Genomic DNA, 26,887 nt, shown 5'->3' with positions numbered 1-26,887 from the left:
CAAGATGATATTATTTTATGGCTTACTTGTATAACATGTCAATGTGAAGTTACTCTTACATATATAGTTTTCATTGTAGCAAGCAATTAGACTTGTGTATCTTTTCGACTCTTTCTATGACTTACTTGTATAACTATCAAAGTATACGACCCTACAACTATGTCACGTGAAACGTTATATATAAGCTCTCTTTGTAGCAAGTAACTAGACTTCACTTGTATCTTTTTTACTCTTCCGATTATATTATTTTATGGCTTACTTGTCTAACTGTCAAAGTAGACAACCCGACAACTTGTGCTAATAACAAATGACGTTACCTGTATCATATTTATTGAATTTACAACTTGATTTGTGAATAATGCAGTCATGAACAAATAAATCTTCCAGGGTGACAAGTCAAATTAGGATTATCAATTCACGTCTAACCTGTGTTTAAAATATCAGTATCAGTAAAAATATCGATAAACAAATCTCTAAAAATACCAATAGATGTATTAAATATCAATATCGATATCTATTATAAAAATATCGACCGTATTGAATATATTTTAAACACTGCATCACACCGTAATTTCCAACGACTAGATATCGATTCTTTGGTTCTACTCGCACCCATTTTCTCAAGATAATTGGTATGAATAAGACTCCACATTTCTCGCAACTACATCTCATTACCCATACCCGAACTATGAGTAACTTCAACCCAGCTAGTACACAATGCAACATCTTCAAGAGACGTCCAATTCGTACCTGCATCGGTAGTCATTTTGTTGAAAAAAATTGAATTGAAACTTTGAGAGAAAGATAGGAATGTGATTGAAAGTAGTTGAGAACATATGAAATTGTGGTGTAAGTTAAATGATAATGAGAAGATATTTATAGATAAGTAGAAACTTTTTTTTTTTTAATTTTCAGATTTTTTTTCGGATTTTTTTACATTTTTTTTAATTTTTTTATTCAAATAATTAATCTCTGCCGTTGGATTTAAAAAAAAATTGAATTCCAACACTCCAGATTGTGCCACATGTCACAATGGTAACTTTTCTTAATTTTAAAACTATTTTTTTTCGTTTTTTTATTTATTTATAAAACATATTAATATCGACCGTTGATCTCAAATCGAACGGTTGATATTAAATAAGATTTTTTTTATTTTTTTTACCGTTGAGATCGAACGGTCCAAGTTAAATAATCGTGAGATCGAAAGGACCGTGGGAAGCCACGTGGCTTCCCAACGGTAACATTGATGTCTGAAAAGTGGGCTGTTTTTTCTGAAAAGTTGTCGGAGCTGTTTTTTCTGAAAAGTTGTCGGACGACACGCCCCCACGCTCGAGTGGGATGCTCGCGCGTGACAAAAAAAAAAATTTTAAAGGCCCGAAGCTCGGGCTCGCAGGCTGTCAACTCTTCACAGGCCTGAAGCTCGGGCCTCCACCTCCGCTCGGGCGCCTTCACGCTGGAGCAAATCCACAAGGCCTCGGGCCCTTTTCTCTCGCCTGTCCCCCGAGCAATCCACAGGGTGGAGTTGCTCTAAAATGACAGCCACTAAGAGCAACTCCAGTGTAGGAGCCCTCCCCCCAGGCAATTCACTATTTAATCCACCTAGTGAACAGTAACTGCCCTTAATGAATAGTGCATTCCCCTGTCAATTGCCTTTTGCATCTCCACCCCTGCACTGAATAGCCCTGGCAATTGGCAATAAAATATTAATATTTTTTTATTTATAAAATAATACATAATAATTTTATTTGTAATTTCGGATAAGATTTTTAATCGTTCTCGTTGCACCACGTGTCATTATCCGAAAAGCCAATAGCAATAAAATTTTTGTATTTTTGTATTTATAAAATAATTCAAAATAATTATATTTTTGTATTTTTGTATTTTTGTAACAAATAAATAATACAAACAAATAAATATAATGAAAGTAGCTAACAAATAATTATAATGAAAGTAGGTAACAAATAAATAATACAACCAAATAATTATAATGAAAGTAGGTAACAAATAAATAATACAAACAAATAATTATAATGAAAGTAGCTAACAAATAATTATAATGAAAGTAGGTAACAAATAATACAAACAAATAAATATAATGAAAGTAGCTAACAAATAATTATAATGAAAGAAGATAACAAATAAATAATACAAACAAATAAATATAATGAAAGTAGCTAACAAATAAATAATATATTGTTACCTGATCCGTTAAATTTTCCCCACTTCGAAGATTACCACTAGCTTGTGCCAAGGCGTCTCTCCACGTACTAAACGATTGACTAAGTAATTTCCAACGACTGGACATCGATTCCTTAGTTCTTTGCCCACCCATTTTCTCAAGATAATTGGTATGAATAAGACTCCACATTTCTCGCAACTGCATCTCATTACCCGTAATCGAATCATGAGTAACTTGAACCCAACTAGTACACAACGCAACATCTTCAAGAAGCGTCCAATTCGTACCTGGTTGAGTAGTCATTTTGTTGGAAAAAAATTGGATTGAAACTTTGAAAGAAAGATAGGAATGTGGTTGAAAGTAGTTGAGAAAATATGAAATTGTGGTGTAGGGTAGAAGATAATGAGAAGGTATTTATAGGTGAAGTGAAATCAAAATTTTTTATAATTTTTCATAATTTTTTTTCGGATTTTTAAGAATTTTTTTACATTTTTTTTAAATTTTTATTCACCTAATTAATCTCTGCCGTTGGATTTAAAAAAATTTAAATTCCAACACTCCAGATTGTGCCACGTGTCACAACGGTAACATTTTAGATTTTTAAACTGTTTTTTCTTTTTTTTTTTAATTTACAAAGCCTAATAACGTGGACCGTTGATCTTAGATCAAACGGATGAAATTAAATTAGATTTTTAAATGTTTTTTACCGTTGGAAATCCAACGGCCCATAAAATAGGACCGTTTCAATCAAACGGACATGGGGAAGCCACGTGGCTTCCCCAACGGTAACTTTTCAAAACTGAAATCGCGGGCCCCTGCCCTGTTTTTTTGTCGGACGACTCGCGCCCACGCGCGCGTGAAACGCACGCGCCTGACGCAGCCCTCGGGCTCTCGGGCTGGCAATCCTCGACGGGCCTGCTCCTCGGGCCTCGCCTGTCGCTCGGGCTTCCATACGCTGGAGGTCATCCCCCCAGCAATTTGCTACTGTTTGACCCACTGGCCCCCGAGCAACCTCCCCCGCTGGAGGTGCTCTAAACACCACCACCTATATAATCCCCATTTCTCAAATTTCAACCTCCCCAGATCTCCCAACGCAACCACCATCAGCCTCAAAGACTCAAACTTACCACACAAATCTGTACACAAATTCAATGTCAGACCCAAAAGCAAAACCCAGAATAGTGTGCTGCATCGGCGACACCCATGGCTTCCACACCAAGCTCCAAAACCTCTGGTCCAATCTCCAATCCGCCATCGACCCATCAGATTTCTCCACCGCCCTCATCATTTTCCTCGGCGATTACTGCGACCGCGGCCCGGACACCAAAAAAGTCATCGACTTTCTCGTCTCCCTGCCCTCCAGGTACCCGAATCAGAAGCACGTCTTCCTCACCGGCAACCACGACCTGGCCTTCGCCGCCTTCGTGGGCGTCCTGCCGCCGCCTCCCGACGGGTCGGAGTTTTCCGAGGGGTGGAAGGAGTATGCGGATAGCGAGGATAGAGAAGGGTGGTTTAAGGGAGATGGGTACGAGAGGATGCACTTGCAGGGGAGGAGATGGGGTGGCAAGATCAAGGCTAAGTTTAATGCGGCTAAAGGGACAGAGTACAAAGGGTCAATTTATGATGCTGGGCCCACATTTGAATCCTATGGGGTCCCACATGGTTCTGCTGGTATGTGTTTCGAGTTTTTCTGGTTTGTGTGTGAGATTCATGGGTTTTTTGTTTGGTGTTTTGGGTTTCTTTTGTTTTGGTTTGTTTGATTGGATTCTCTGTTTGTTGATTTGATTCATTTGATGCCAATTGATGTTTCTGTTAATTGTTAAGTTGTTTTGTCGGTTGGGATTGTTTATGTAGGAAAGACTTCTGCTCAAAAGAGCTTCTGATAGAAGTGATTTTATGATAACATATCAAAGCTTTTATTAAAAAAAAAAAATACTTATGGAAAAGCAGTAAGCACTTGAAATTGCTTCAGCGCCTAGCAGCTGCCTCTCCAGAAAACTCTTCCATCTAAGAATCGCTTCAAATTTTTTTCTCTCAAAACGTAGACAGAAAAACTTTTGGTTGTCGGAATGCACCCTTCCACAAGCAATCCAAAACAGGCCTAAAAATTATATGCATTCCAGTTCTGTTCACTAGCAATTGACAAATGCTAAACTTTGTTAAGTTGTGGAAGTACCATTGTGTTATTGACTTATTAGTATTCGCAAACGTGGATTAGGGCAGTTTGCTAGGGCAATGTTCCCGCCCCTAGCATCCAAATGTGAATCCTCCTTCCCGTGGATTAGAATAGTTTAGAATATGGTCTTGTCAATAAAGAACTTGTTAGCACTCGGTGATTTGGTGACTTAGTGTCATATATTTACAATCCAGCTGTCTATCAGACTGGTTTGTGTGCTTTATTTGCAAATTCAATGCTGTGGCTTTGTTATGTAGTTTTGTGTTGAAAGAATGATTGTTATGGGCAGATTTGGTTAAGGCAGTTCCTGATGAACACAAGAAGTTTCTTGCTGATATGGTTTGGGTCCATGAAGAGGTGAGGCCTGTTCTATTTGCTATCTTTTTTTTCGATGAACACTAGAGTCGTTGTGTAAGATACTAAAATGTGAGAAAAAACCTTAAAATTTCAATTGGTTCACTTCCCGATTCTTTTTGTGTGTTATGGAGCAGAATGCAGTAGTCGAGAACTGTAGGACCAAATGCTGAACTTAGTCGGTCTTGATGATGTGTATTTTTTCCAGGATGATGTCTGCATAGAGACTGCGGATGGAATCAAACACTGTAGATTGATTGCTGTCCATGCTGGTTTAGAGAAAGATAAAGATGTCAAACAGCAGTTGGCATTTTTGCGAGCCAGAGACACCCGGGTGCCTAAGATACAGGCTCTGAGTGGGAGGAAGAATGTATGGGATATACCAAAGGTAGTGACTTTCTACCTCTTAATATCAGCAATCCTTTTTACTGAAACGTTCGCTGTTTATTGTCTGATGATTTTTGTATTTCCTACGTTCGTTAGTTCTTGATAAAGATTTTATCTTTTGTGGGTTAACTGAGATATGATATGCAACCTCATACAATAAAATGCAACTGAAATCAATAGATATCGGTGTTTTGGTCCTGATAGGAACTGACAGAGAAACCAACTGTTGTTGTAAGCGGTCATCACGGGAAACTTAACATTGAAGGCCTCAGACTGATCATCGATGAAGGCGGTGGTATGGCGGAAAGACCAGTGGCTGCAGTTGTGCTCCCCTCTGTGAAAATAGTCCGGGATACAGATGCGTTGACCAACTAGAAACTGTGTTACAATTGATAAGCATAGGTTTATAGCTTTTACTATCTGTGCGCAAGTTTGTAAACTAGAAACTCTGTTGCTTAAAAGACAATGGCAACGCATATCATACATGAATTTACAATTGAATGACTCATTGTCAATTTGGCGCTTCAATTATCTGACGATCGACGGATGAAGAAGGTATATTCCATTTTGTGAGGATCATTCACTTGCGGTCCATTTTTTAAGGTTAACTGAAAACAAAGGTCATGACTCATGAGAGTGAGGGCTGGTTTGGTATTGCTGTGCTTTGAAAAAAAGCTGCTGTGAGAATAAGCGGCTGTGCTGTGAGAATAAGCGGCTGTGAAATAAAGCCAGTAGAGTGTTTGGTAAACTTTTTTGTGAAAGTGCTTTTGGAAAAAAAAAGCAGGATGATAGTGTGTCTTTTCATTAAAGGAGCATTGTAGCTCCGTGTGCTTTGAAAAACTGGCTTTTTTTCAAAGCAGCAAATAGCAGCTTCAGCTTTTCCTTTGATTTTCAGCTTATTCTCACAGCAGCTTCCAAAATAAGCCCTTTTTTTTCAGTTTACCAAACACAAAAATGACCCTCAGCTTTTTTTCACAGTGGCTTTTTTTAAAATCACCTCAATCCCAAACGGGGCCTGACTTTTGTTAGAGAGAGAATGATAGGAGAGAGAGACACACACACACACAGAGTCACAGATAGGTTATAAATGACTGGACTAATCACTTTTATTAAAAAATTCAATCAAAAATAGTTAAATTATAATTTCACGGAATTGTTATTGGCATTCTAAAAATCTCATTATATATTTCAAATTTTCTATACTTGGAAAGAAAAATATATTTGTGAGGAGTATAGAATGAGATTTTTGGAGTGCCAATAACACTTCCCTAATTATAAGGTGGTTTAAATTCGTCTTTTGGCGAGAATTGAATATAATACCTCACTTATCACAAGGTGACGTAGTAATTGAACACGAATTTCAAGTCCGTATTTCACACAGCATGTTCTGAGTTCGATTCTTGATTAATAGTCTTTATGAATCTTTCCGATTCCTGAAAGAGTGAACTATCGTGACGAAATTATCAACTAATCACTTTTATAAAATATTCAATCAAAACTAGTTAAATTTTTATCAAAATTCCAGAAGGAAATACAAAAATTCATTTGATTCCAATAAGAATGTAACCTATGTGAAAATAACAAGAAATGGCAACAAACGGGCAAACAAAATCTCAAAAATATCCCTTCTCTCCCCCCACAGCCTTTCGTTCCTCATCCTCCTCCAAGGATTTGTATCCTCTCCTGATCCAATGGAGATGATCCTCCTGACCAATCATTGTGGGTCGTTGGATGAAAATCCAACGGTTATAATTATTATAACTTTAAAATGATCTCTTGTTTGTAACCGTTGGAGTTTTATCCAACGGCCCACAATTATTAGTCAAGAGGATCCTCTCCATTGGCTCAGGAGAGGATCCAAATCCCCCCTCCAACATACCCCCCATTATTTTATTGTTTAATTTTTAGATTACCAAATATATATACTAAATAAATAGTTATAGTTCTCAAAAAAACAAAAATATATACACACACACACTAAATAAATAAATAAAAGTCGAAATTCCATGGACGATCGAAAATTTAGAGGAGAAGCAGACTGGGTCCCACCAACACATCCCCATGCAACTCTCAACTGTACACGTGGCATCCAGCGGTATTCAACAAAATACTTGGTTACTCTCTCACTCCTCCCTCTCTCTCTCTCTCTCTCTCCCCCCCCGATTTCTCTGTTGCATCACTCACTCACTCAACGTTTCTTCCGGGAGGCGAGTTTCGAAACCCCGCAAAACGAAACGGCTGCTGCTGCTGCTTCGAGATCGATCGATCCTTCTCGCGCGCTTCGGTCGATCTGATAACGAAAGGAGGAAGAAGAAATGGTCTCGACTCTCTCGGGGATTCGCTTCCCTCTCCTACCTTCCGCCTACACCTCGCATTCCAGCTTCAATGGCGATCGGAGGACCTCCGGCCTCTCTCTCTTCCTCTCCAACACCTCCTCCTCTCGTATTCCCTCTCTCTCCGTTTCTTTTTTCGTTTCGAAAAAATTGATATTCGAGTTCGATTTCTCTGTTTCAATCGGCTGCTTCGATTTTCTGTTTATTTTTCAGTAATTAATTATTATTTTTTTGTTATATAATTAGTATTATTATTGTTTTTTAATTTTAGTTTTTGAAGTTATGCGTAGATTGATTGATTGTTAGTGGTCACCCTCTTAGAGATGGAGCTTACTTGGATATGCTGTGAGCTTTTTTGGAAGCTTGGAACAGTAATGGAGACTTATGCTTTTTTGAAGAGGACAAAAAAGCATATGGATTTCGATTACGGATTATATGGACGTAATGCCTATGCTTTTTTTGTGTCCGATAGCAATTTTGAATTTAATTCTTGTTGAAAAGAATTAAAATTTTAGAAAAAAGGCATTGTTTTAGTCGATTTTGTGCTTAAGAGATGAACTTATTAGCTTAAAAATGATTTCTTTTATTATTATTTCATACTTTTTATTCGATGATTGTGGTGTGTGTGTGTGTTAAGCTAAATTGATGCGCGTTTGCAGGGAAGATCTTTGTTGGAAAGCCTTCGTATGATTCTAATTTGCCATCTTTAGCGGTTGCTGCATCGAAGAAAATGCTTGTTCCTGACAGCCAGAGTGATGGCTCTTCGTCTTTGAAGAAGGAGCAGTCGGGAGCTGCAAGTACAGTTCCAGAGGATCCTCAGGTTTATGATACCCATCTATATGCATACCAGTTATGTTCTGTGGTATCAATTAAAATATTATGCTTTCAATTCAAAGGTTTTATTGGGTGTGCAGAATGCCGTAGCTTAGTCAATTTCCTTGTGACATCTTGGAGGATCCCGCATAACATATTGTTGTACTGTGTATGTATAATTTTTGTTTAGGTGATTCAGGACGTAGATAATGTAGCAAAGGAAGATGAAGAGAAGCTTGAGGATGCCCCTTCATTAGTTGTGGCCAATGTTGATGACGCTGAAGCCAAGGTTGAGGACACACCTCGTCCCTTAGAAGTGAAAGCAAGTACTGCTACAAACAAAGCAACAGGAAAGACAATTCCACCGCCTGGCAATGGGCAAAAGATATATGAAATAGATTCACTTTTGGTGGGTCACCGTGATCACCTTGATTACCGGTAGGATGCCCCTTCATATTTTAGTTTATGATTATAATACATATACAACATGAATGGATGATGGCCTAAAATTGAAAAAAGAGTAAATAAATTGATTAACAGCAATGTCGCTACCCCTTTCAAGCAAAAGGGTACATGGCAGCTAGCTGGTTAGTGTAACAAGTGCAAGATTATTTTTGCTCCTTTAGTGCACTGAATTATGTTTCTTTCTTTTTCTTATTTCCGGTTACAAATCCTTCATGCTTTGCTTTATGTCCAAATTAGGTTCATAAGGCTTTAAGTAATTTTGTTTTACTATGGTCAGTTATGGACAATACAAAAGGCTGCGTGAGGAGATTAACAAGTACGAAGGTGGTTTAGAGGTGTTTTCTCGTGGCTATGAGAAGTTTGGCTTCACACGCAGGTATTACTTTTGGCTTTATCTTCTGGAGTCCACGTATTTTCCATGTTTTTTGAGTAGTTTACAACATTGAATACGTACCACATTTTTAGTTGTTTTTTATTTTGATATGGAATAGAAATTAATAGGTAAATATGCTAATAGGGTGTCGATGTATAAGGTCAGATAGATCATAGAGCAGACGAGAGAAAAGTTTTTCCTTTGACTGTTTTGAACTGCATACTGGCGTTATATTAAATATTGTGTTACGATTAGCGATTTCATGCTCTCATCCACCTTATTGTGGCAGTGCCCTTTATCACCTTCTTAGCTAATTATTGTCCTTGTTTACATCTTTGTATTTATTCTGTGGGTAATATCTTTTGTTATTTTTTATTTTAGGGTTCCTTTTTCAATTTCCCATAGTAATTTCCATAGTTTTTGGTTTAAAACTAAATTATAATTTGTCAAATCTTTAATGCTGATTATTATCTCTACTGGTTTTTCAGTGCCAAAGGTATCACTTATAGGGAGTGGGCACCTGGAGCAAAGGTTTGTTTTCCTTGTCTGGTGTTTTAAGGATTTTACTTTTTGCAGTTAGTTACTCTCTGTATAAGGGTGACTTATTGAGACCAACAATCATAGACACGATGTGCTTACTAAGATCCTTTCCCCTTATTTTGTTGTGAGGAGTATCTTGTCATTTGATGGAAGGTTTTATTTGACCAGTTTAGGTACCTTAATAAGGTTTAATCTCATGGTTGCCGTTTCTTGTTGTCCTTTTCAGTCAGCATCACTGATTGGAGATTTCAACAATTGGAACACGAATGCAGATGTGATGACTCAGGTATGTTTTTGGAACTGTAGCAGTGGGATTTCCAAGATAGTGGACAAATGAATTACATCAAGCCACATGATTAATATTTTTTGTACAACATCATTGCTCATGTACCATATGTGAACAGAATGACTTTGGAGTCTGGGAGATCTCTTTGCCAAACAATGCAGATGGCTCACCTGCAATTCCCCATGGTTCTCGAGTGAAGGTAATATTTTCTGTGGATAATTGTATGTCTGGTTTTGCTGCTCTTTCTCTATTATTGTAATGCTTCATAATCCAGCGAATAAAAAGAGGACTTATTTTCATCTAAGTAATCCTTAACTAATTTGTCTGTTGACTTGTCTGTAGTGATAATTTCAAAAAAGAGCTTGGTTATACACTTTTTTAATTTGTTCTCTTCTAGAAATTTATGTGGAGAATGAACAATAGTTTCAAGGCATACTACAATTGCAAGTTTTGTCCATCTCATGTTATTGCAATAAGATAAATTTGTGTAGTTAATTCAGTATGTTATGTGAAATTGCAGGTCCGTATGGATACTCCTTCAGGCATCAAAGACTCGATTCCTGCTTGGATCAAGTTTTCCATACAGGCTCCAGGTGAAATCCCATACAATGGCATATACTATGATCCACCAGAAGAGGTATGTTCTTCGGAAAAAAAATCAGTTATGCTTGATACTGGTAGGGATGCCGGGGCTCTGGGTAGAAGAAAGGCTGCAGTAAGGTAGAAATTAAACCATAGGATTGAATCAAAATTGAGCAAATGTTTGTGATATTGGAGAGGGAATGATTCCCAAGTCATTAATGATTCTTAGGATTCTTATACTGGTTCTTTGATTTATCATAGGTTTCAGTTGGGAATCATTCCCTCTCCAACATCACTTCATTAATTTTATGAAATAGTTAAGACAGTAAATAGGTTAGTCTGCTTCATTTACATGTTCATGTTTCCTATTGTTGTTCAACTCTTGAATGGGTTAATGATACTCGCATGCACTTCTTTTCAGGAAAAGTATGTATTTCAACATTCTCAGCCGAGTAGACCAAAATCACTTCGCATTTATGAGGCACATGTTGGAATGAGTAGCACGGTGTGGATCGTAACCCTTCTAGCTTATTCAGCTAATTATTATGTTCTTGCACATTAATTTTTAATTCTTCTTTTTGATAAGCCTCACCTTAGGTGTGCTCCAGATCAGTAGGATCTTATTTTTAGAATCTGCTTTTAAAGTTCTTTATTTTAGTGCAGGTGGTCATAACTTAAGATCCTTGAGTTGGGAGTTCAGTTTGGCATGCGCCTCACAAATGAATGCTCTAGTTGTGGCCGAAATTTTATGACCCATGTTTTAACATGTTAGACAAGAATAGTATAGATGATTCGGAAACATCTTCTTTTTATATCTGTCATCAATAGTTCTAACAGCATCAACGGCATTTTTTTTGTATTGAAATCTATCCAGATGAAATCATCCAAAGTTCAAGGGGATTACTGTGCCACAGAGCTGTCTTAGATCTCTTCTTCCTTTTGGTTTCTAATCACTTGTTAAATTTTATTCCCTAACAGTACCATTAACTTTTGAGTTGCAGGAGCCCAAAATTAACACGTATGCTGAATTCAGAGATGATGTGCTTCCACGCATTAAAAAACTTGGTTACAATGCTGTTCAACTCATGGCTATTCAAGAGCACTCCTACTATGCTAGCTTTGGGTATTGTCCTTTTAACATATGCTCCAACTGTTTGTACTCCATTTTATCTTTTGGGAAAATATATTTCTGTTGAAACAAATGGAATTTCTTGTGAGCAGTTGATGTTTTCTAAAAATAAAATTGAAATTTTTTCTGTTTGTGGTGCAGGTACCATGTCACCAATTTTTTTGCTCCTAGCAGCCGCTGTGGAACCCCTGACGATCTGAAGTCTCTAATAGATAAAGCTCATGAGCTTGGTCTGCTTGTACTCATGGATATTGTTCACAGGTAATAACTAATTGTTCGCAGCAGATAGGACTTAGGTTCCTGGACACATCCATGGGTTAATCATATTCAACATTTTTCACATGCTTAGCAGAAATACCGATTAAGTTTCCATAAATTTCTTTTTATACTTATTGTACTAACTTTAGTCTGTTTGATGTATTACTCCACCTATTTGTATTGGGATTGACGATGTCAAATTCTTTTTTCACTCTATCCTATTCAAATATTTTGCACGAATCATGCTTCTAGACTGAATATTACTTGTTAATTACTATGAACTTATTTGTCTAAATATCTAACTGCTAAATATGTAACACTACAGCCATGCATCAAATAACACATTGGATGGTTTGAACATGTTTGATGGAACCGATAGTCATTACTTCCACTCTGGGTCTCGAGGATATCATTGGATGTGGGATTCCCGCTTGTTTAATTATGGAAGCTGGGAGGTATGTGCTTTTGTGCATTCTTTTCTTTAAATAGTGCACTGTGAGTGATTTGGCCTTAATCTTTTGCTTTATCCTATGTTTATGAGGTACTGATTTTAACTTTTCATGTAGGTTTTGAGGTATCTTCTTTCCAATGCAAGGTGGTGGCTGGAAGAATACAAGTTCGATGGGTTCAGATTTGATGGTGTGACTTCAATGATGTACACTCACCATGGATTGGAGGTACCATTTTAGATTTTACTTTGTCTTCTACTATGGGTATCTGAATGACTCATATGCTATTCAATCTTAAGTTTCACTGAAATGGTAAATGTTATGTGTACGTTTTGTTTTGGTTGTGTTTCATTTTATTTGCCTTTAAGGTCCTACAATTTTTTATGGAAAACTTCCTTGCTTATCTATCGTCAGCATATTTGACCCAAAAAAATCTATTGTCAGCATAGTTTTTCGTTGATTCTGATGTCCAATATCAGTTTCAGTATTCCCATTGGTACCTCTGTTGCTACATATGCTACTACAATTCGAGTTTACTTTCATATATCCAATGACAGGTTCTTATATTTGTTTATTGGTTGAGCTTGCTTTAGGTAGCATTCACTGGAAATTACAGTGAGTACTTTGGGTTAGCAACCGATGTAGATGCTGTTACTTACCTGATGCTGGTTAACGATTTGATTCATGGGCTCTACCCTGAAGCTGTTACCATTGGTGAAGATGTATGTTGTCTATACCCTTTGATAAGTAAAGTTGAGCATCCTTTGTTGCAGTTATCTCCCAAGTAATGAATTTAGATTTCATAGTGGACTGAACTGAAATAAACTGTTTACAAGGTTTGGTAACTTGAAATAAGAAAAATAAAATATTACCACTGTTATATAAGTTCTACATTTTTTTTTAGTTTTTTTTTTTTTTACTATTTTAATTTCTCTCATCCACTTTCCCCCAATCCTTAAGACATGGAAGTTCATGTAGTTTTACAACTATTTCTATTCAGATGAGTATTTAATTCAGCTTGTTTTGAGTTGATAACATTTCAATGTTTCTCATTAGAAATGAAAATACAGCCAGGTTTGAGTTTCAATCAAATTGACCTGTCGAGTTTGAGGAAGGTTTTATAGAGGAGCTCATTGTTATATTTAGATTTTAGAAATAATAGCCATAAATATTTTGAGCTTTGAATCATCACTCATTAGCTGATTTAACAAGTCAAATCTGTTTTTCCTGTTCAATTGGTTTAAAATATGATGAAAATGCTACTTTTATAGGCTGTTATACTGGTTATGCATATTTCTACCTTTACAGGTTAGTGGAATGCCAACATTCTGTGTTCCTGTTGAAGATGGTGGTGTTGGATTTGATTATCGCCTGCATATGGCTATTGCTGATAAATGGATTGAGCTCCTCCAGTAAGTTGCGATACAAAGCATATCTGCTCCATTTTTAAAGTTAGAAAGTCTTTTATCTCTGATGTAGGTGGCATTTGTGAAAAAAAACTAATTAGCTTTGGTTGACATTGTCGCATGAAATTTGATGTAGGAAAATGGATGAAGAGTGGCAAATGGGTGATATTGTTTTCACACTCACCAACAGAAGGTGGGGGGAGAATTGTGTTGCTTATGCCGAAAGTCATGACCAAGCTCTTGTTGGTGACAAAACAATTGCATTTTGGCTGATGGACAAGGTTATACAAGTTTTCGTTGCATTTTGCATATCTCGTAACTTGAAGGATGTGTATACTTTGGTTTCTTGTATTAGAATTATTTGTCTAATATTCTATGCTTCTCTCAGGATATGTATGATTTCATGGCTCTGGATAGACCATCAACTCCCCTTATAGATCGTGGAATAGCATTACATAAAATGATTAGGCTTATTACTATGGGATTAGGCGGAGAAGGATATCTGAATTTCATGGGAAATGAATTTGGACATCCTGGTAAGATTAGGCCAAAATGTGATATTGTACATCATCATTCTGTCGAGCTGCCATTCATTTTTATATTTATGTTTATTTTTCTCTTCAGAGTGGATTGATTTTCCAAGAGGCGTTCAACATCTTCCAAATGGAAAAATAGTCCCTGGGAACAATAACAGTTTTGACAAATGCCGACGTAGATTTGATCTTGTAAGTTCTTACTATCCATGAAGCATGCCTGTTGGTTTATATCACTTTTGTGCATCAACATTTTGGTAATTATGTAACAAGAATTTGTGTTTAGTTCAGATGGTGGCTAATTGAAGCAATGCATGATTCCTAAGAGATTTTTCAGTTGTGCTGAAAAACTGAAGAGCATGATGACATAATACAATTAAATGTTACTTGTAAAGGCAGTAGAAAATTACTAACCGAGGTCAAGTTGATTGGTAACCTAATAGCGTACTCGTGATACATACATCAAGATATATTGATCTTGACAGTGCTACTACTAGCAAATTACTAAACTATAGAATCTCTCTGTTGAGCAATCCCTTTTATGTTGCACATGAAATTCTTGAAGTACTATCTCCTTGTCGAACTTTGCATATCCATTTCCATATTCCTGGTTCTTTTAAGGGTATATTGGCCTTACAGAAAATAAATTGTGCATAACCTTTGTTGCTTCTGATTACATCGTATGTTTTCTGAATTGTTGATTATACTTGACCAGGGGGATGCAGAGTATCTAAGATATCATGGAATGCAAGAATTTGATCGAGCGATGCAACATCTTGAAGAAACCTATGGTGTAAGTTTAGTCAAACGCGTACATGTGCTTAATTACTTAGGGCATGGGTTGTGCCATATCTGTTAGATTATAGTATGAAAAATTGGTCTACTGCTGATGTAGTTCATGACTTCTGAGCATCAATACATATCACACAAGGATGAAGGAGACAAAATTATCGTCTTTGAAAGGGGTGACCTGGTTTTTGTCTTCAATTTTCATTGGAGTAACAGCTATTCAGACTACCGAGTTGGCTGCTTAAAGCCAGGAAAGTATAAGGTATTTCCTCTAAAAATTTCTATGAAGCCCTCATAGCCTAATATACTATCTTTCCGCGCTTTCAGATTTTCTTTTTAGAATTGATCTTTATTGGTTAAGTGCATGTCATAGAACTCCTCTTCGCTTATTCTTTTCATATGATAACGCTGTGTTTCTTCTTCCAGATTGTCTTGGATTCAGATGAAAAGTTATTCGGAGGCTTTGATAGGATTGATCACAGTGCTGAGTACTTCACTACTGTAAGAAAATTTTCCTTTGGATCTTCTCCAGTGCTATCATGTGTAGACTTCGGGTGAGTACTTCCCGGCTGTAAAATATTACTAACCCTCATTGTGATCTGCAGGATGGGTGGTTCGATGAGCGGCCTCATTCTTTCCTACTGTATGCACCTTGTAGAACAGCCGTGGTCTATGCCTTCGTAGAGGGACCTAAAAAGGCTGATATCCGACTCTAATTCAGTTCCGGTGCTCAAAATGTCTTCATCCTCCCGCACTCCTAAAACCAGACGCGCTGTACATTAGCTAATAAAAGTGCCGTCAATGTGGAATTCCGCTGCCGCCTTCGGCAGTTACGCTACGCCAAAGTCGGAAGAACGAGGTTAACAAAGTAAAACCAGAACTTAAAACTGCGAAGGTGAGAGAATTTAGGCAGAAGTTTAGGAGACCAGTGTCTTTCATAGGCCTATGAGAAAGTAGACATACATGGCAGTTTGTTTTCCAAGCTAGAGATTTTCTAATGTACAGATGGAGCATGTAGCTGATCGTGGTGTTACATTAGTTGGCAAACATCTGGGCTCGCCGAGTTTTGTTACCGAAAATACGATGAGTCCTTCGTGCTTGGATGGTTGTTTTTTCTTTAAAACGATGTAAAAAAAGAATTTAAACTTGAGCGCATGAGAGCGAAACTATGTCTTGACCAACTGGTCTAGCTCACAAAGGAGAATCACCTTAACTTGAAAAGTGAATTGCAATTGCACATCTACGAGATAATGAGTGTTAAATTTGTTTTGGTTAAAACATACACAGAACTCGTCCAGTTAAAGTAAAATAATGAGAGCGATTTACACAAGCAACTATAAGAAGCTTGCCGGAACTGTCTGATACGGATGATAATTCAAGTGCTGATGAAGCTAGCTTCGGAGGCAGAGGCGCGGGGCAACCGATGTAAGACGCTGGTCGGCGACGAATTGGAGTTGGAAGAGGACCGCAGGGCTTCTGCAAGTGGTCCTCCCATGGAAGCCATTTGGTTTGTTGCCCACCCGGCTGGCCAATTCAAATGTGGTTGCCCACGCTCAGCATGGCTGTCCTGGTGGCCTGGCTCGACCCCATTGCCAGTAGACAATTTCAACGACACATCCGATGAGGTAGTTCCACGTATCGAAATGGAGAGGCTGGTGGCCGAGTTCATTGAGCTAGCATTGCTTCTTGCGTTGTCGAGTTCTTGAAGCTTCCCCGGCCAGTCATCAAAAAAGGGCCTCAACACATGGCTGTCGGATTTTGCACTAGCGAAGACCTCACTGCGGGGCCCGAAGAGGCTCATATTCTCAGGTTTGGCCTCTGAAGAACTAAAGTTGACATGAAACACTAGCAATTACGGGCGAGAAATCAAAGTAAAAAAAAAAATTTGAGCATACAAATAGAGCATCATGTACTTTTAGGGGCCCATGAGATTCCATAATTAAACTGCCTACTTTATTAGCGTGCCCTCTCGTCAATGTTAGCGAGAAACACTTAGAAAGTTGCACACAAAAGGAAACAAAACCCGCCACCACCTATTGTGCAATGACGATTAGTGTGTTTTATTTTTCTTGTGTGTTTTGATTCTTGAAGTGTTTCATACCAACATTAGCCGTTGTCACTTGTCGAGGACTACATTAATTTAATTCGACAAGTGACATCGGTTAATGTTAGTGACATTAATTTAGTTCAAATTGAATTAAACCCAAAAATAATAGCCTTGGTGGTGGTGTTTACTACCTTTGGTTGAGATGAAGAAGATCAATCGAAGGGGATGATGAAGACCCAGAAAGAGCGAAATGGGTCCCACTAGCGGATGTATTGGTGATGGTGGTACCATTATTAAGACTAGTGCCACTCCCTCCGCCACCAGCGGTAGTGGTGGCGGCGGTGGTTGTGGTGGCAACTTCCACAGGCTTTCTTGAACGGTTTCTGCCACGGTGCACATGGCGCTCACAGTACTTCTGACCTGCAACCACATCTCTCGAGCACCGCCATTTCTTCCCATCTGTCCTCCTGCACCTCGTTGGCTCCGGATCCATGGCAGCTCTTCCCCAATACCCTGATTGCAACACTGAAAGATAATACACATTATGATTTTTCATTAATCTTCATGCTTAACTCACTCAAATCTCAGCAAACCTGGGCTTAGAAAGTTGACTAGAGCAAGTTATGTACCCAAGTTCAAATCTTCCTCCCCGTAATTTAGATTAGATTAGAATATTAATCCACTAAATGGGCATTGTTTTCTTTGAAAAAAACGATATTCTAAACTACTCTAATTTATGAAAGGAGATTCGAGCTTAGGGGGCAAGAGACGAGCAAGCTACTCTAACTAACTAACCTAACCCGCGTTTGCAAATCAAATTGGCATTTTAAATAGATTCTTATTTGTGACAGATCTGAATAATAATATTTGGTTTAATTAAAGTTTGGAGTTAAAAGTACACATACAAGCAGGTTGAAGGTGAGGGAACTGTTGGAGAGGGTGGTGGAGGAAATAAGGAGCAGAATGGAGGCTTTTCCTGATTGGCTGAAGAAGCTCCGGAGGAACAGCCGCACCGGCCACCATGTACCTGAATATCAAAGCCTGCAGCTCCAGCTCCTGCCACTGTGACAAGCTGAAATAGCTTCCCATTTCTTCTACAGAAAACAATAATTAAATTAAAAGATTTGAGCTTTTAAAAATAAAACTTGAGAAGAAACAAGAAAAAAAGACCAGGCAAGAACATCAACTTTTCTATTCAAAGAATCAAACTTTTTCTTGTGGGTTGGATGTATGTGTGTGTGACAGAAGAAAGAAAAGGGAAAGGTTCAAGAAGGAGATAAAATCTTACTGGGAAATCTAGAGGTGGCAGGTGAGGATTCAGAAAATGCTGCTGACAGGATTTTGGTGTTGGGTTCAGGAACAAACAGAGGGAGAGCATACCCAGCAGATGGAAGCTCTGAGTTTTGATGGGGATCAAGGTCAAGTTTTGGTATCTTTGCAGAATGTTGTTCCTCTGACTCATGCTGCTGGGTTCTCCATTGCTCAAGGTGAAAGTCCATCTAGAGAGAGAGAGAGAGAGATGGGGTGGGGTTCAAGCTTGGTCTGTTTTTCTGTTGTGGTGATTAGTTGTTTACTGGGTGAGATTAATATGTTGGGTTTGTTGGGTGTGGAGATTGTTTTTTTTTAAGCTTTTGGCAGAGGTTCTGACAGAAAAAGCCTGCAAAGTTTTGTTTAAAGTGGAGTGAAGAAGCCTGAGTGGGCCTGGCAATTCCTGACACGACCCGATAACCCGACACGACACGACACGAAATTAACAGGTGTTCGGGTCGACACGATAACGAAACGGGTCGTTATCGGGTAACCCGATAAGCACCTGTTAGGATAACGGGTTTGTTCGGGTATACACGTGGGTAACACGATACACGATAAGCAGAATATTAATTTAATAATTTATAACCCTAAAAAAATACTATAATAATTATATATATATTAATTTAACAATTTTATACCCCTAAAAACTATAATAATTATAATAATTATATATACTATAATAATTATACCCAAAATATTAACTATAATAATTATATATATATATATATATTAAATTTTATACCCCTAAAAACTATAATAATTATACATACAAAATAAATAGATTTAAATCTACTTAATAAATAAATATATATATACACACACACCATTGAACTTCATGAGATACGAATTGTACGAAACTAATTTCAACGATCCAACTGTCAAACATGTTTGTATATATTTCGAGATCGCATACGCCAAAAATTGCAAAAAACAAACATTCAGAGAGCAAGTGACGGGACAAAACTTTTTGACGGTTATAAACGAAAAATCATGATTTAACGGTCATTTTAACTCCGATTTTGATGATTTTTTACAACCACGCTCCTTGACCCTATATGAATACAATGATTGAATTCGATCTTCAATTTAAAATATTTACACTAGTGGATACCACAAAATCTTATGTTATACTTAATAAAAGTATGAATAAACTCTTAAGTATTAGTGAATCTATTGTTTTGATGGGATACTCATTCTACAAAACTAGTTTCAATGATCCAACCGTCAAACATGTTTGCATATACTTCGAGAGCGCATACGCCAAAAATTGCAAAAAACAAACATTCAGAGATCAAGTAATGGGACAAAAGTTTTCGACGGTTATAAACGAAAAATCTCGATTTAACGGTTATTTTAACTCCGACTTTGATGATTTTTTACAACTACACTCCTTGACCCTATATGAATACAAGTAATGAATTCGATCTTCAATTTAAAATACTTACACTAGTGGATACCACAAAATCTTATGTTATACTTAATAAAAGTATGAATAAACTATTAAGTATTAGTGAATCTATTGTTTTGATGGGATACTCATTCTACGAAACTAGTTTCAAAGATCCAACCGTCAAACATGTTTGTATATACTTCGAGATCGCATACGTCAAAAATTACAAAAAACAAACATTCAGAGATCAATTAACGGGACAAAACTTTTCGACGGTTATAAAAAGAAAAATCACGATTTAACGGTCATTTTAACTCTGATTTTGAGGATTTTTTTGCAGCTACACTCCTTGACCTTATATGAATACAATGATTGAATTCGATCTTCAATTTAAAATATTTACACTAGTGGATACCACAAAATCTTATATTATACTTAATAAAAGTATGAATAAACTATTAAGTATAAGTGAATCTATTGTTTTGATGGGATACTCATTCTACGAAACTAGTTTCAATGATCCAACCGTCAAACATGTTTATATATACTTCGAGATCGTATACGCCAAAAATTGCAAAAAACAAACATTCAGAGATCAAGTAACGGGACAAAACATTTCGACGGTTATAAACGAAAAAGCACGATTTAACGGTCATTTTAACTCCGATTTTGATGATTTTTTACAACTACACTCCTTGACCCTATATGAATACAATGATTGAATTCGATCTTCAATTTAAAATATTTACACTAGTGGATACCACACAATCTTATGTTATACTTAATAAAAGTATGAATAAACTATTAAGTATTAGTGAATCTATTGTTTTGATGGGATACTCATTCTACGAAACTAGTTTCAAAGATCCAATCGTCAAACATGTTTGTATATACTTCGAGATCGCATACGTCAAAAATTACAAAAAACAAACATTCAGAGATCAATTAAAGGGACAAAACTTTTCGACGGTTATAAAAAGAAAAATCACGATTTAACAGTCATTTTAACTCTGATTTTGATGATTTTTTGCAGCTACACTCCTTGACCTTATATGAATACAATGATTGAATTCGATCTTCAATTTAAAATATTTACACTAGTGGAAACCACAAAATCTTATATTATACTTAATAAAAGTATGAATAAACTATTACGTATTAGTGAATCTATTGTTTTGATGAGATACTCATTCTACGAAACTAGTTTCAAAGATCGAACCATCAAACATGTTTGTATATACTTCAAGATCGCATACGTCAAAAATTACAAAAAACAAACATTCAGAGATCAAGTAACGGGACAAAACTTTTCGACGGTTATAAACGAAAAATCACAATTTAACGGTCATTGTAACTCCGATTTTGATGTTTTTTTACAACCACACTCCTTGACCCTATATGAATACAATGATTGAATTCGATCTTCAATTTAAAATATTTACACTAGTGGATACCACAAAATCTTATATTATACTTAATAAAAGTATGAATAAACTATTAAGTATTAGTGAATCTATTGTTTTGATGAGATACTCATTCTACGAAACTAGTTTCAATGATCCAACCGTCAAACATATTTATATATACTTCGAGATTGCATACGCCAAAAATTGAAAAAAAAACAAATATTCAGAGATCAAGTAACGGGACAAAACGTTTCGACGGTTATAAACGAAAAATCACGATTTAACGGTCATTTTAACTCCGATTTTGATGATTTTTTACAACTACACTCCTTGACCCTAGATGAATACAATGATTGAATTCGATCTTCAATTTAAAATATTTACACTAGTGGAAACCACAAAATCTTATGTTATACTTAATAAAAGTATGAATAAACTCTTAAGTATTAGTGAATCTATTGTTTGATGGGATACTTATTCTACGAAACTAGTTTCAATGATCCAACCGTCAAACATGTTTGTATATATTTCGAGATCGCATACGCCAAAAATTGCAAAAAACAAACATTCAGAGAGCACGTAACGGGACAAAACTTTTCGACGGTTATAAACGAAAAATCATGATTTAACGGTTAATTTAACTCCGATTTTGATGATTTTTTACAACTACACTCCTTGACCTTATATGAATACAATGATTGAATTCGATCTTCAATTTAAAATATTTACACTAGTGGATACCACAAAATCTTATGTTTATACTTAATAAAAGTATGGTATAGTACTATTGTTTTATTTTTTTTCATAATTATTTTGGTAAACTTCTCATAATTTGAATGATTTTTAATGTTTGGTTTTTCTATGCTTAGTTTATGCAGAAGATAGTTATGACGTGGAAAACCTTACTGAAAACATCATCAACATAACTCTTGAAGGCAATAGATCAAGCCAAAGTTCCAATGCAATTTCATGATGATCGATGTAAATCGAGGATTTTGTAAATTGAGGTTTAAACTTTTGAGAAAGATTTCACAACCTTGAAAACAAAAACTATTTCATTTTGCAAATCCTTGCACATTTAAAATTTGTAATAGATTAGTAGTGTATGTATTATTTTTTTATTAGGCTCTTATTTTCGAGTGTAAATGTAGTACTTAAACGACAAATGTGTTTTAATGTTTTGAAGTAATATTTATGTGGCAATGTGTGGTATGTGCAAATTTAAGAAAAAAAATATATTTTTCTTAACGGGTCATAACGGGTCATAACGGGTCGGGTCACTTTACCCGTTGGGTAAAGTGACACGACCTGTTAAGGACCCGTTAAGATAACGGGTGTGACACGACACGACCCGTTAAGATAACAGGTGTTACACGAAAACGACACGAACACGACTGACACGACCCGTTTGCCAGGCCTAAGCCTGAGGCACTTGAGAAAAGACAGCAGACAAGACAGATGAGAGATAAAATATTAGTATAGTATAACCCAGAAAAGAATTTTAAAATTAATTAAAAAAATTGGAAGAAAACAGATAGCTAGAGCTAGAGAGTAGAGAGAGAGAGAGGAAGAACCCTGCAGACTTTCTGCCTCACTGCAAATGCTTTGGAAATAGCAGAAGGGTGTTTTTATTAGGCTTGATTTCTAACCCAGGACCCAAGATCCATTTGCATGATATAATGAGAGAGAGAAGAGAGAGAGAGAGAGAGAGCAGTTACATCTTCAACCTTTATCACTCAGCTTTCGAAGTTAATGTTCTTTTCTTCATAGTTCCAGTTGGGAACAAAGTATGAACATCTTATTTGAGAAATATAATTTATGAGGAGCATTACGGTTTATTAGCATTTATCTTATTCGTAGGTAAAACTTTATGTTATATTTTCAAAATTGTATAATTAATATTTAACTATGATCGATTGAGCGCGTAGATTAGTTCAAATTTTGAACATCTCACTTCTTTAGACCAATTGAGAATAGAAATTAAAAACCCCACAAGTACTCATTTTATACTATACTCTATCTCATTTGTCCTTTTTCTTTAATTAGATTCTTTTACTTTTGTGGCGAATTAATATCTATTGCTTTTTTTACCAAAAAATAAATAGATTTTATTGCTTTTTTCACACATGAAGAGATCTCAATTATTCAAAAAGAAGAACTACTACAATTTTGTCTTTTCTTTTGAGATCATTTGAACAAATTTAATAGCATGCATGCATGTTCAAATCTCTGAAGAAAAAAAATAGGAAAACTTATTTTAAGCTCTAAAAAATACTATTTTTTAATAATATTGTATGCAAGACTAAAAATTAAAAACAGTTCTTTGACTCATGTTCACGTTAGCTTATACCTCACGTCAAATTTAGTTATTATTTATAAACTTTTTTTTGTTTATAATTTGCCTATATTACTCTTAGGTAAAATTGTTATATGGATCAAACACCAAAAAAATTGAAAAGCAATCATAACTAATGTATGAGCCTACGAATCAAAAATGTTGAAATTGTCGGAACTAACGAACTAAAACATAAAAAATAAAATTGGACCAAATTGATCATACCGAATCAATCGAATCTAAACTATACAACTCACCCAATGTACTGAATCAACTGAACCTAATTGTATATAGAACCAAACAATGCAAATTCAATACTACCACTTAGTATTACAAGCTAGTGATATTCATCTTCATGAAAAGTCCTAGGTTTGATTCTCACCAAATGCGATGTTGAACCACATTGAGGCTAAACCCACTTCTCCCCCTTTTAGTGGTATTAATATCGTTTGTTAAACAAAATGCAAATTCCCCACTATGTCTTTTAACAACGGCTTGGTATGCATGGTAAAAGTAATCATGTCTGCCTAAGACAATTTTTGGATGTAAATTAGTGCATTCTCCACACAATGTCATTATGAGAGCTTTCAAAAGTGTGACTATAGAACTGGTTATACAATGTTAAAAATTTGAATAAATATCAAGAACAAAAATAAAATAAAAAAAAATAGCAATGGGTATGTAATAGGGAATAATGATGGCATTCATGTAGACAATGAAGATGGAAGATACATTTATGGGTGATAATGAATCTATGATTACGTTTCTAAAACTTTGACGGTAGAGCTTATGTTGTGGACACGATGAAGATGACATTCTTGTAAATAGTAATATAATCTATTATATTGTTCTAACGTCTAAGTGACATGTCATCATGTATTAAAATAAAAGAGCTTTTTAGATGTAAAAAACTTTTCAGGTTATAGTTTAGAAATCGTCTTATTTAAGTAAAATGGGCTTTTAGACATAAAGCCTATGTCTAGAAGCCCCAAAAACAAGTAAGTAAAAAGGTATCTCACTGCACAAGCAAGCTATCTTCTTATTTATGCAGCTCAATACTATATGAGATAATTTCATATCTATAATTTATGTGTCAAATGGTATGCCAAAGAATAACAGGTGACCTCAAAAAATCCATCTGTGGAACAAAGCCAAATTGAGAATCCTAAACCGTTGATCGCTTTCCACTCCGTAGAATTAATCCGTAAAAGTAAAACAAGTAAACAAGAGGGGAGCAAGCAAAAGTGGTAGAACTAGAAAGTGGTCGGTTGTGGGGTGGGAGGGGGTGGAGGGGTTGGGGTGCCTTCTCTTTCCCAGCTGTCTTCCTCCTCCTCTTTCTTTCTTCTTCTTTTTATTCTGTGTTACTTTTTAATGCGTTGGACTGATTTGACCAACTTAATATCTACAACTGTGTCGACATGACAACTCAATTCCAACACAACGCCATCGGCACCTACTCACCTAGTCCTTTGACAAAACTTTCCATCTTAGTAAATTGTAGTTATGATCCTTTAACTTTAACTTAATTAAAGTAATGGTCCATCAACTAAAAATTCATTACCATTGGTCCCTCAACTCATCAAAACGTACAGCTATGGTCCCTCAACTAAAAATCCATTACTATTGGTTCCTCAACTTTAATTCAACTAGAAAAATAGTCCTTTAACTTTAACCCAATTGTAGCAATGATCCTTCTAACATAACTCATTTTGACAAAAATTTTGACGTAATTGACGAAAATAATCATAATTACACACTTTGATAAGTTGATGGACCCTAATTACATAAATGGTTATTCCAATATAACTTATTTTGACAAAATTTTGACGAAATTGATGAAAATGACTATAGCTACACATTTTGATAAGTTGAGAGACCAATGGTAATGGATTTTTAGTTGAGGGACCATTGCTCAAATTTAATTAAAGTTAAGGGACCATTGCTACAATTTACTCGCCTGCATTATATTCCAGCCTACCTACTTTCGATCTTCGTTTCGCTAGGAATAGGATTATCTCCCTTCTTATTACTATCTATTTCTATCATCTCCTCTTGCATTCTTCTTTTTGTTTTATTCTCCATATAAAAAATTTAAAACAAGATATAAACGTGGCGTAATCGTAACCGTTTAAATAGGAGATGATGGAAGGGAAGAGAGATTAAAAGGGGAAAGAATCCTACTCCGTTTTGACAGATTTTATCTTTCAAGTTTTCAACTAATGCTAATTCTAGTTATATTATTCTACTAATAGATGTTTGTAACACGTTTATTAAATACTTGTTCTATACAATATTTTTAGAAGTGTGATATTCACACATCTTATTTGACTTTTCTCACAATATTCTAATTTTCGACTGTCAGATCGGATGAATTGAAGAAAATTAACGAATATAAATTAACAAATTATGTGTAAAAAGTAAAATAAGATATGTGAATAGGACATCTCTATTTTTAATTACAAGAGAGTTTCTTTCTTTTACTTTCGCAACCAAATTTTATATATTCTATTATTTCGTCAATACTTTTACATCAATGCTCCTCGAAGTTTGGATGTTACTTTGATATATGAACTTTCAATTTTGTTTTCAACTCCCAAAAACTTGTATATAGTTCTTGTTAAATTTTGTGACCTTGATTAATTTTACGTACATTGCCCAGCTAATGGATGTTTTTTTACATGTTTAAAGATACATCACTCGTCAAACACTTGTTAAAAATAATGTCTTCCGTCACAAGAGAGTTTCTTTCCTTCACTTATGCTAGCAAATTTTACACCTTTATTTCGTGAATACTTTCTACAACAATGCTCCCCAAAATTTTGATGTTCTAGTTTGATCTTTGAAGTTTTTATCTCGTCTTGAAGTCCCGTAAACTTATGATTCTTGTTAGGCCATCTCTAACCAAGAGTCAAAATGAATCTGCTAAAATGAATCATGGTTAAATTTAACCAAGAGCTAGGTACATATCCCTTATACACCTCGTAGGCCTCAACATATGCATTATAAACCTAAATAAATAAATAAAATTTAACACTGAATAGTTGGAGATGAAAAATTTTAAACCTACAATAGTATTAATTTTTAAAAGACTATATAATAAAGGGAATTTTAATGAAAAACTCCCAGTATTGTTTACTTTAACGAAAAACCATATTTTTACACTAAAAAGTCAATCCTGATACTATTTATTTCATCATTTATTTTATCTTTATCGTTAAAACTCAAAATTTTCAAACCATTTTCATTAGTTTTCCTTAGAGAAATTTTATTTGGACCCAATAAACTTATTTCTACACCCATTAAATTTTTGTTAAAATTCATATTCCAATTATGCCCTAAAGAAAAT

The 26,887-nt window shown here is 35.7% G+C and overlaps 3 protein-coding genes across 4 annotated transcripts; 2 read left to right on the top strand and 1 right to left on the bottom strand.

Annotated features, from left to right (window-relative positions):
- Positions 1–3,220: 3,220 nt before the first annotated feature.
- Positions 3,221–5,624, top strand: LOC126594365 (tyrosine-protein phosphatase RLPH2-like). The gene is made up of 4 exons (XM_050260655.1): positions 3,221–3,850; positions 4,645–4,712; positions 4,918–5,097; positions 5,301–5,624. Exons 1-4 carry the CDS (start codon positions 3,331–3,333, stop codon positions 5,469–5,471), a joined length of 939 nt encoding a protein of 312 aa, XP_050116612.1. The 5' UTR covers positions 3,221–3,330; the 3' UTR covers positions 5,472–5,624.
- Positions 5,625–7,242: 1,618 nt separating this feature from the next.
- Positions 7,243–16,233, top strand: LOC126593534 (1,4-alpha-glucan-branching enzyme 2-2, chloroplastic/amyloplastic-like). The gene is made up of 22 exons (XM_050259621.1): positions 7,243–7,538; positions 8,089–8,249; positions 8,433–8,680; positions 8,985–9,083; positions 9,569–9,611; positions 9,847–9,906; positions 10,025–10,105; positions 10,427–10,543; positions 10,910–10,993; positions 11,490–11,611; positions 11,759–11,878; positions 12,201–12,330; positions 12,442–12,552; positions 12,918–13,046; positions 13,633–13,736; positions 13,867–14,011; positions 14,119–14,266; positions 14,355–14,455; positions 14,979–15,056; positions 15,159–15,314; positions 15,479–15,553; positions 15,658–16,233. The coding sequence occupies exons 1-22, from the start codon at positions 7,412–7,414 to the stop codon at positions 15,766–15,768; spliced, it is 2,550 nt and encodes an 849-aa protein (XP_050115578.1). The 5' UTR covers positions 7,243–7,411; the 3' UTR covers positions 15,769–16,233.
- Positions 16,234–16,261: 28 nt separating this feature from the next.
- LOC126593535 (growth-regulating factor 3-like) lies at positions 16,262–18,782 on the bottom strand. 2 transcript variants are annotated; one of them, XM_050259624.1, is made up of 4 exons: positions 18,388–18,782; positions 18,005–18,190; positions 17,291–17,624; positions 16,262–16,878 (listed from the first exon to the last, which is right to left on the bottom strand). In XM_050259624.1, the coding sequence occupies exons 1-4, from the start codon at positions 18,596–18,598 to the stop codon at positions 16,428–16,430; spliced, it is 1,182 nt and encodes a 393-aa protein (XP_050115581.1). In that variant the 5' UTR covers positions 18,599–18,782; the 3' UTR covers positions 16,262–16,427. The 2 variants fall into 2 exon arrangements, with proteins under 2 accessions (XP_050115581.1, XP_050115580.1); XM_050259623.1 differs by having other exon boundaries at positions 18,005–18,193; positions 18,388–18,781.
- Between the last annotated feature and the right edge of the window lie 8,105 nt (positions 18,783–26,887).

The sequence above is a fragment of the Malus sylvestris genome, chromosome 12 (assembly GCF_916048215.2).
Source record: "Malus sylvestris chromosome 12, drMalSylv7.2, whole genome shotgun sequence".
In the NCBI taxonomy this organism is placed as follows: Eukaryota; Viridiplantae; Streptophyta; class Magnoliopsida; order Rosales; family Rosaceae; genus Malus; species Malus sylvestris.
This window is presented reverse-complemented; position numbering and strand designations above follow the sequence as displayed.

Bases quoted from the DNA above. Each gene is read 5' to 3' on its own strand.
- LOC126594365 (XM_050260655.1), top strand. From the start codon at position 3,331: ATGTCAGACCCAAAAGCAAAACCCAGAATAGTGTGCTGCATCGGCGAC. The intron at 3,851-4,644 runs GTATGTGTTTCG...TGTTATGGGCAG, and splicing joins GGTCCCACATGGTTCTGCTG to ATTTGGTTAAGGCAGTTCCT. The intron at 4,713-4,917 runs GTGAGGCCTGTT...TATTTTTTCCAG, and splicing joins TGGTTTGGGTCCATGAAGAG to GATGATGTCTGCATAGAGAC.
- LOC126593534 (XM_050259621.1), top strand. From the start codon at position 7,412: ATGGTCTCGACTCTCTCGGGGATTCGCTTCCCTCTCCTACCTTCCGCC. The intron at 9,084-9,568 runs GTATTACTTTTG...CTGGTTTTTCAG, and splicing joins AAGTTTGGCTTCACACGCAG to TGCCAAAGGTATCACTTATA. The intron at 14,012-14,118 runs GTTATACAAGTT...TGCTTCTCTCAG, and splicing joins CATTTTGGCTGATGGACAAG to GATATGTATGATTTCATGGC.
- LOC126593535 (XM_050259623.1), bottom strand. From the start codon at position 18,598: ATGGACTTTCACCTTGAGCAATGGAGAACCCAGCAGCATGAGTCAGAG. The intron at 17,625-18,004 runs GTATGTGTACTT...ATTATCTTTCAG, and splicing joins CCCTCACCTTCAACCTGCTT to TGTTGCAATCAGGGTATTGG. The intron at 16,879-17,290 runs GTAGTAAACACC...TGTCAACTTTAG, and splicing joins CTTCTTCATCTCAACCAAAG to TTCTTCAGAGGCCAAACCTG.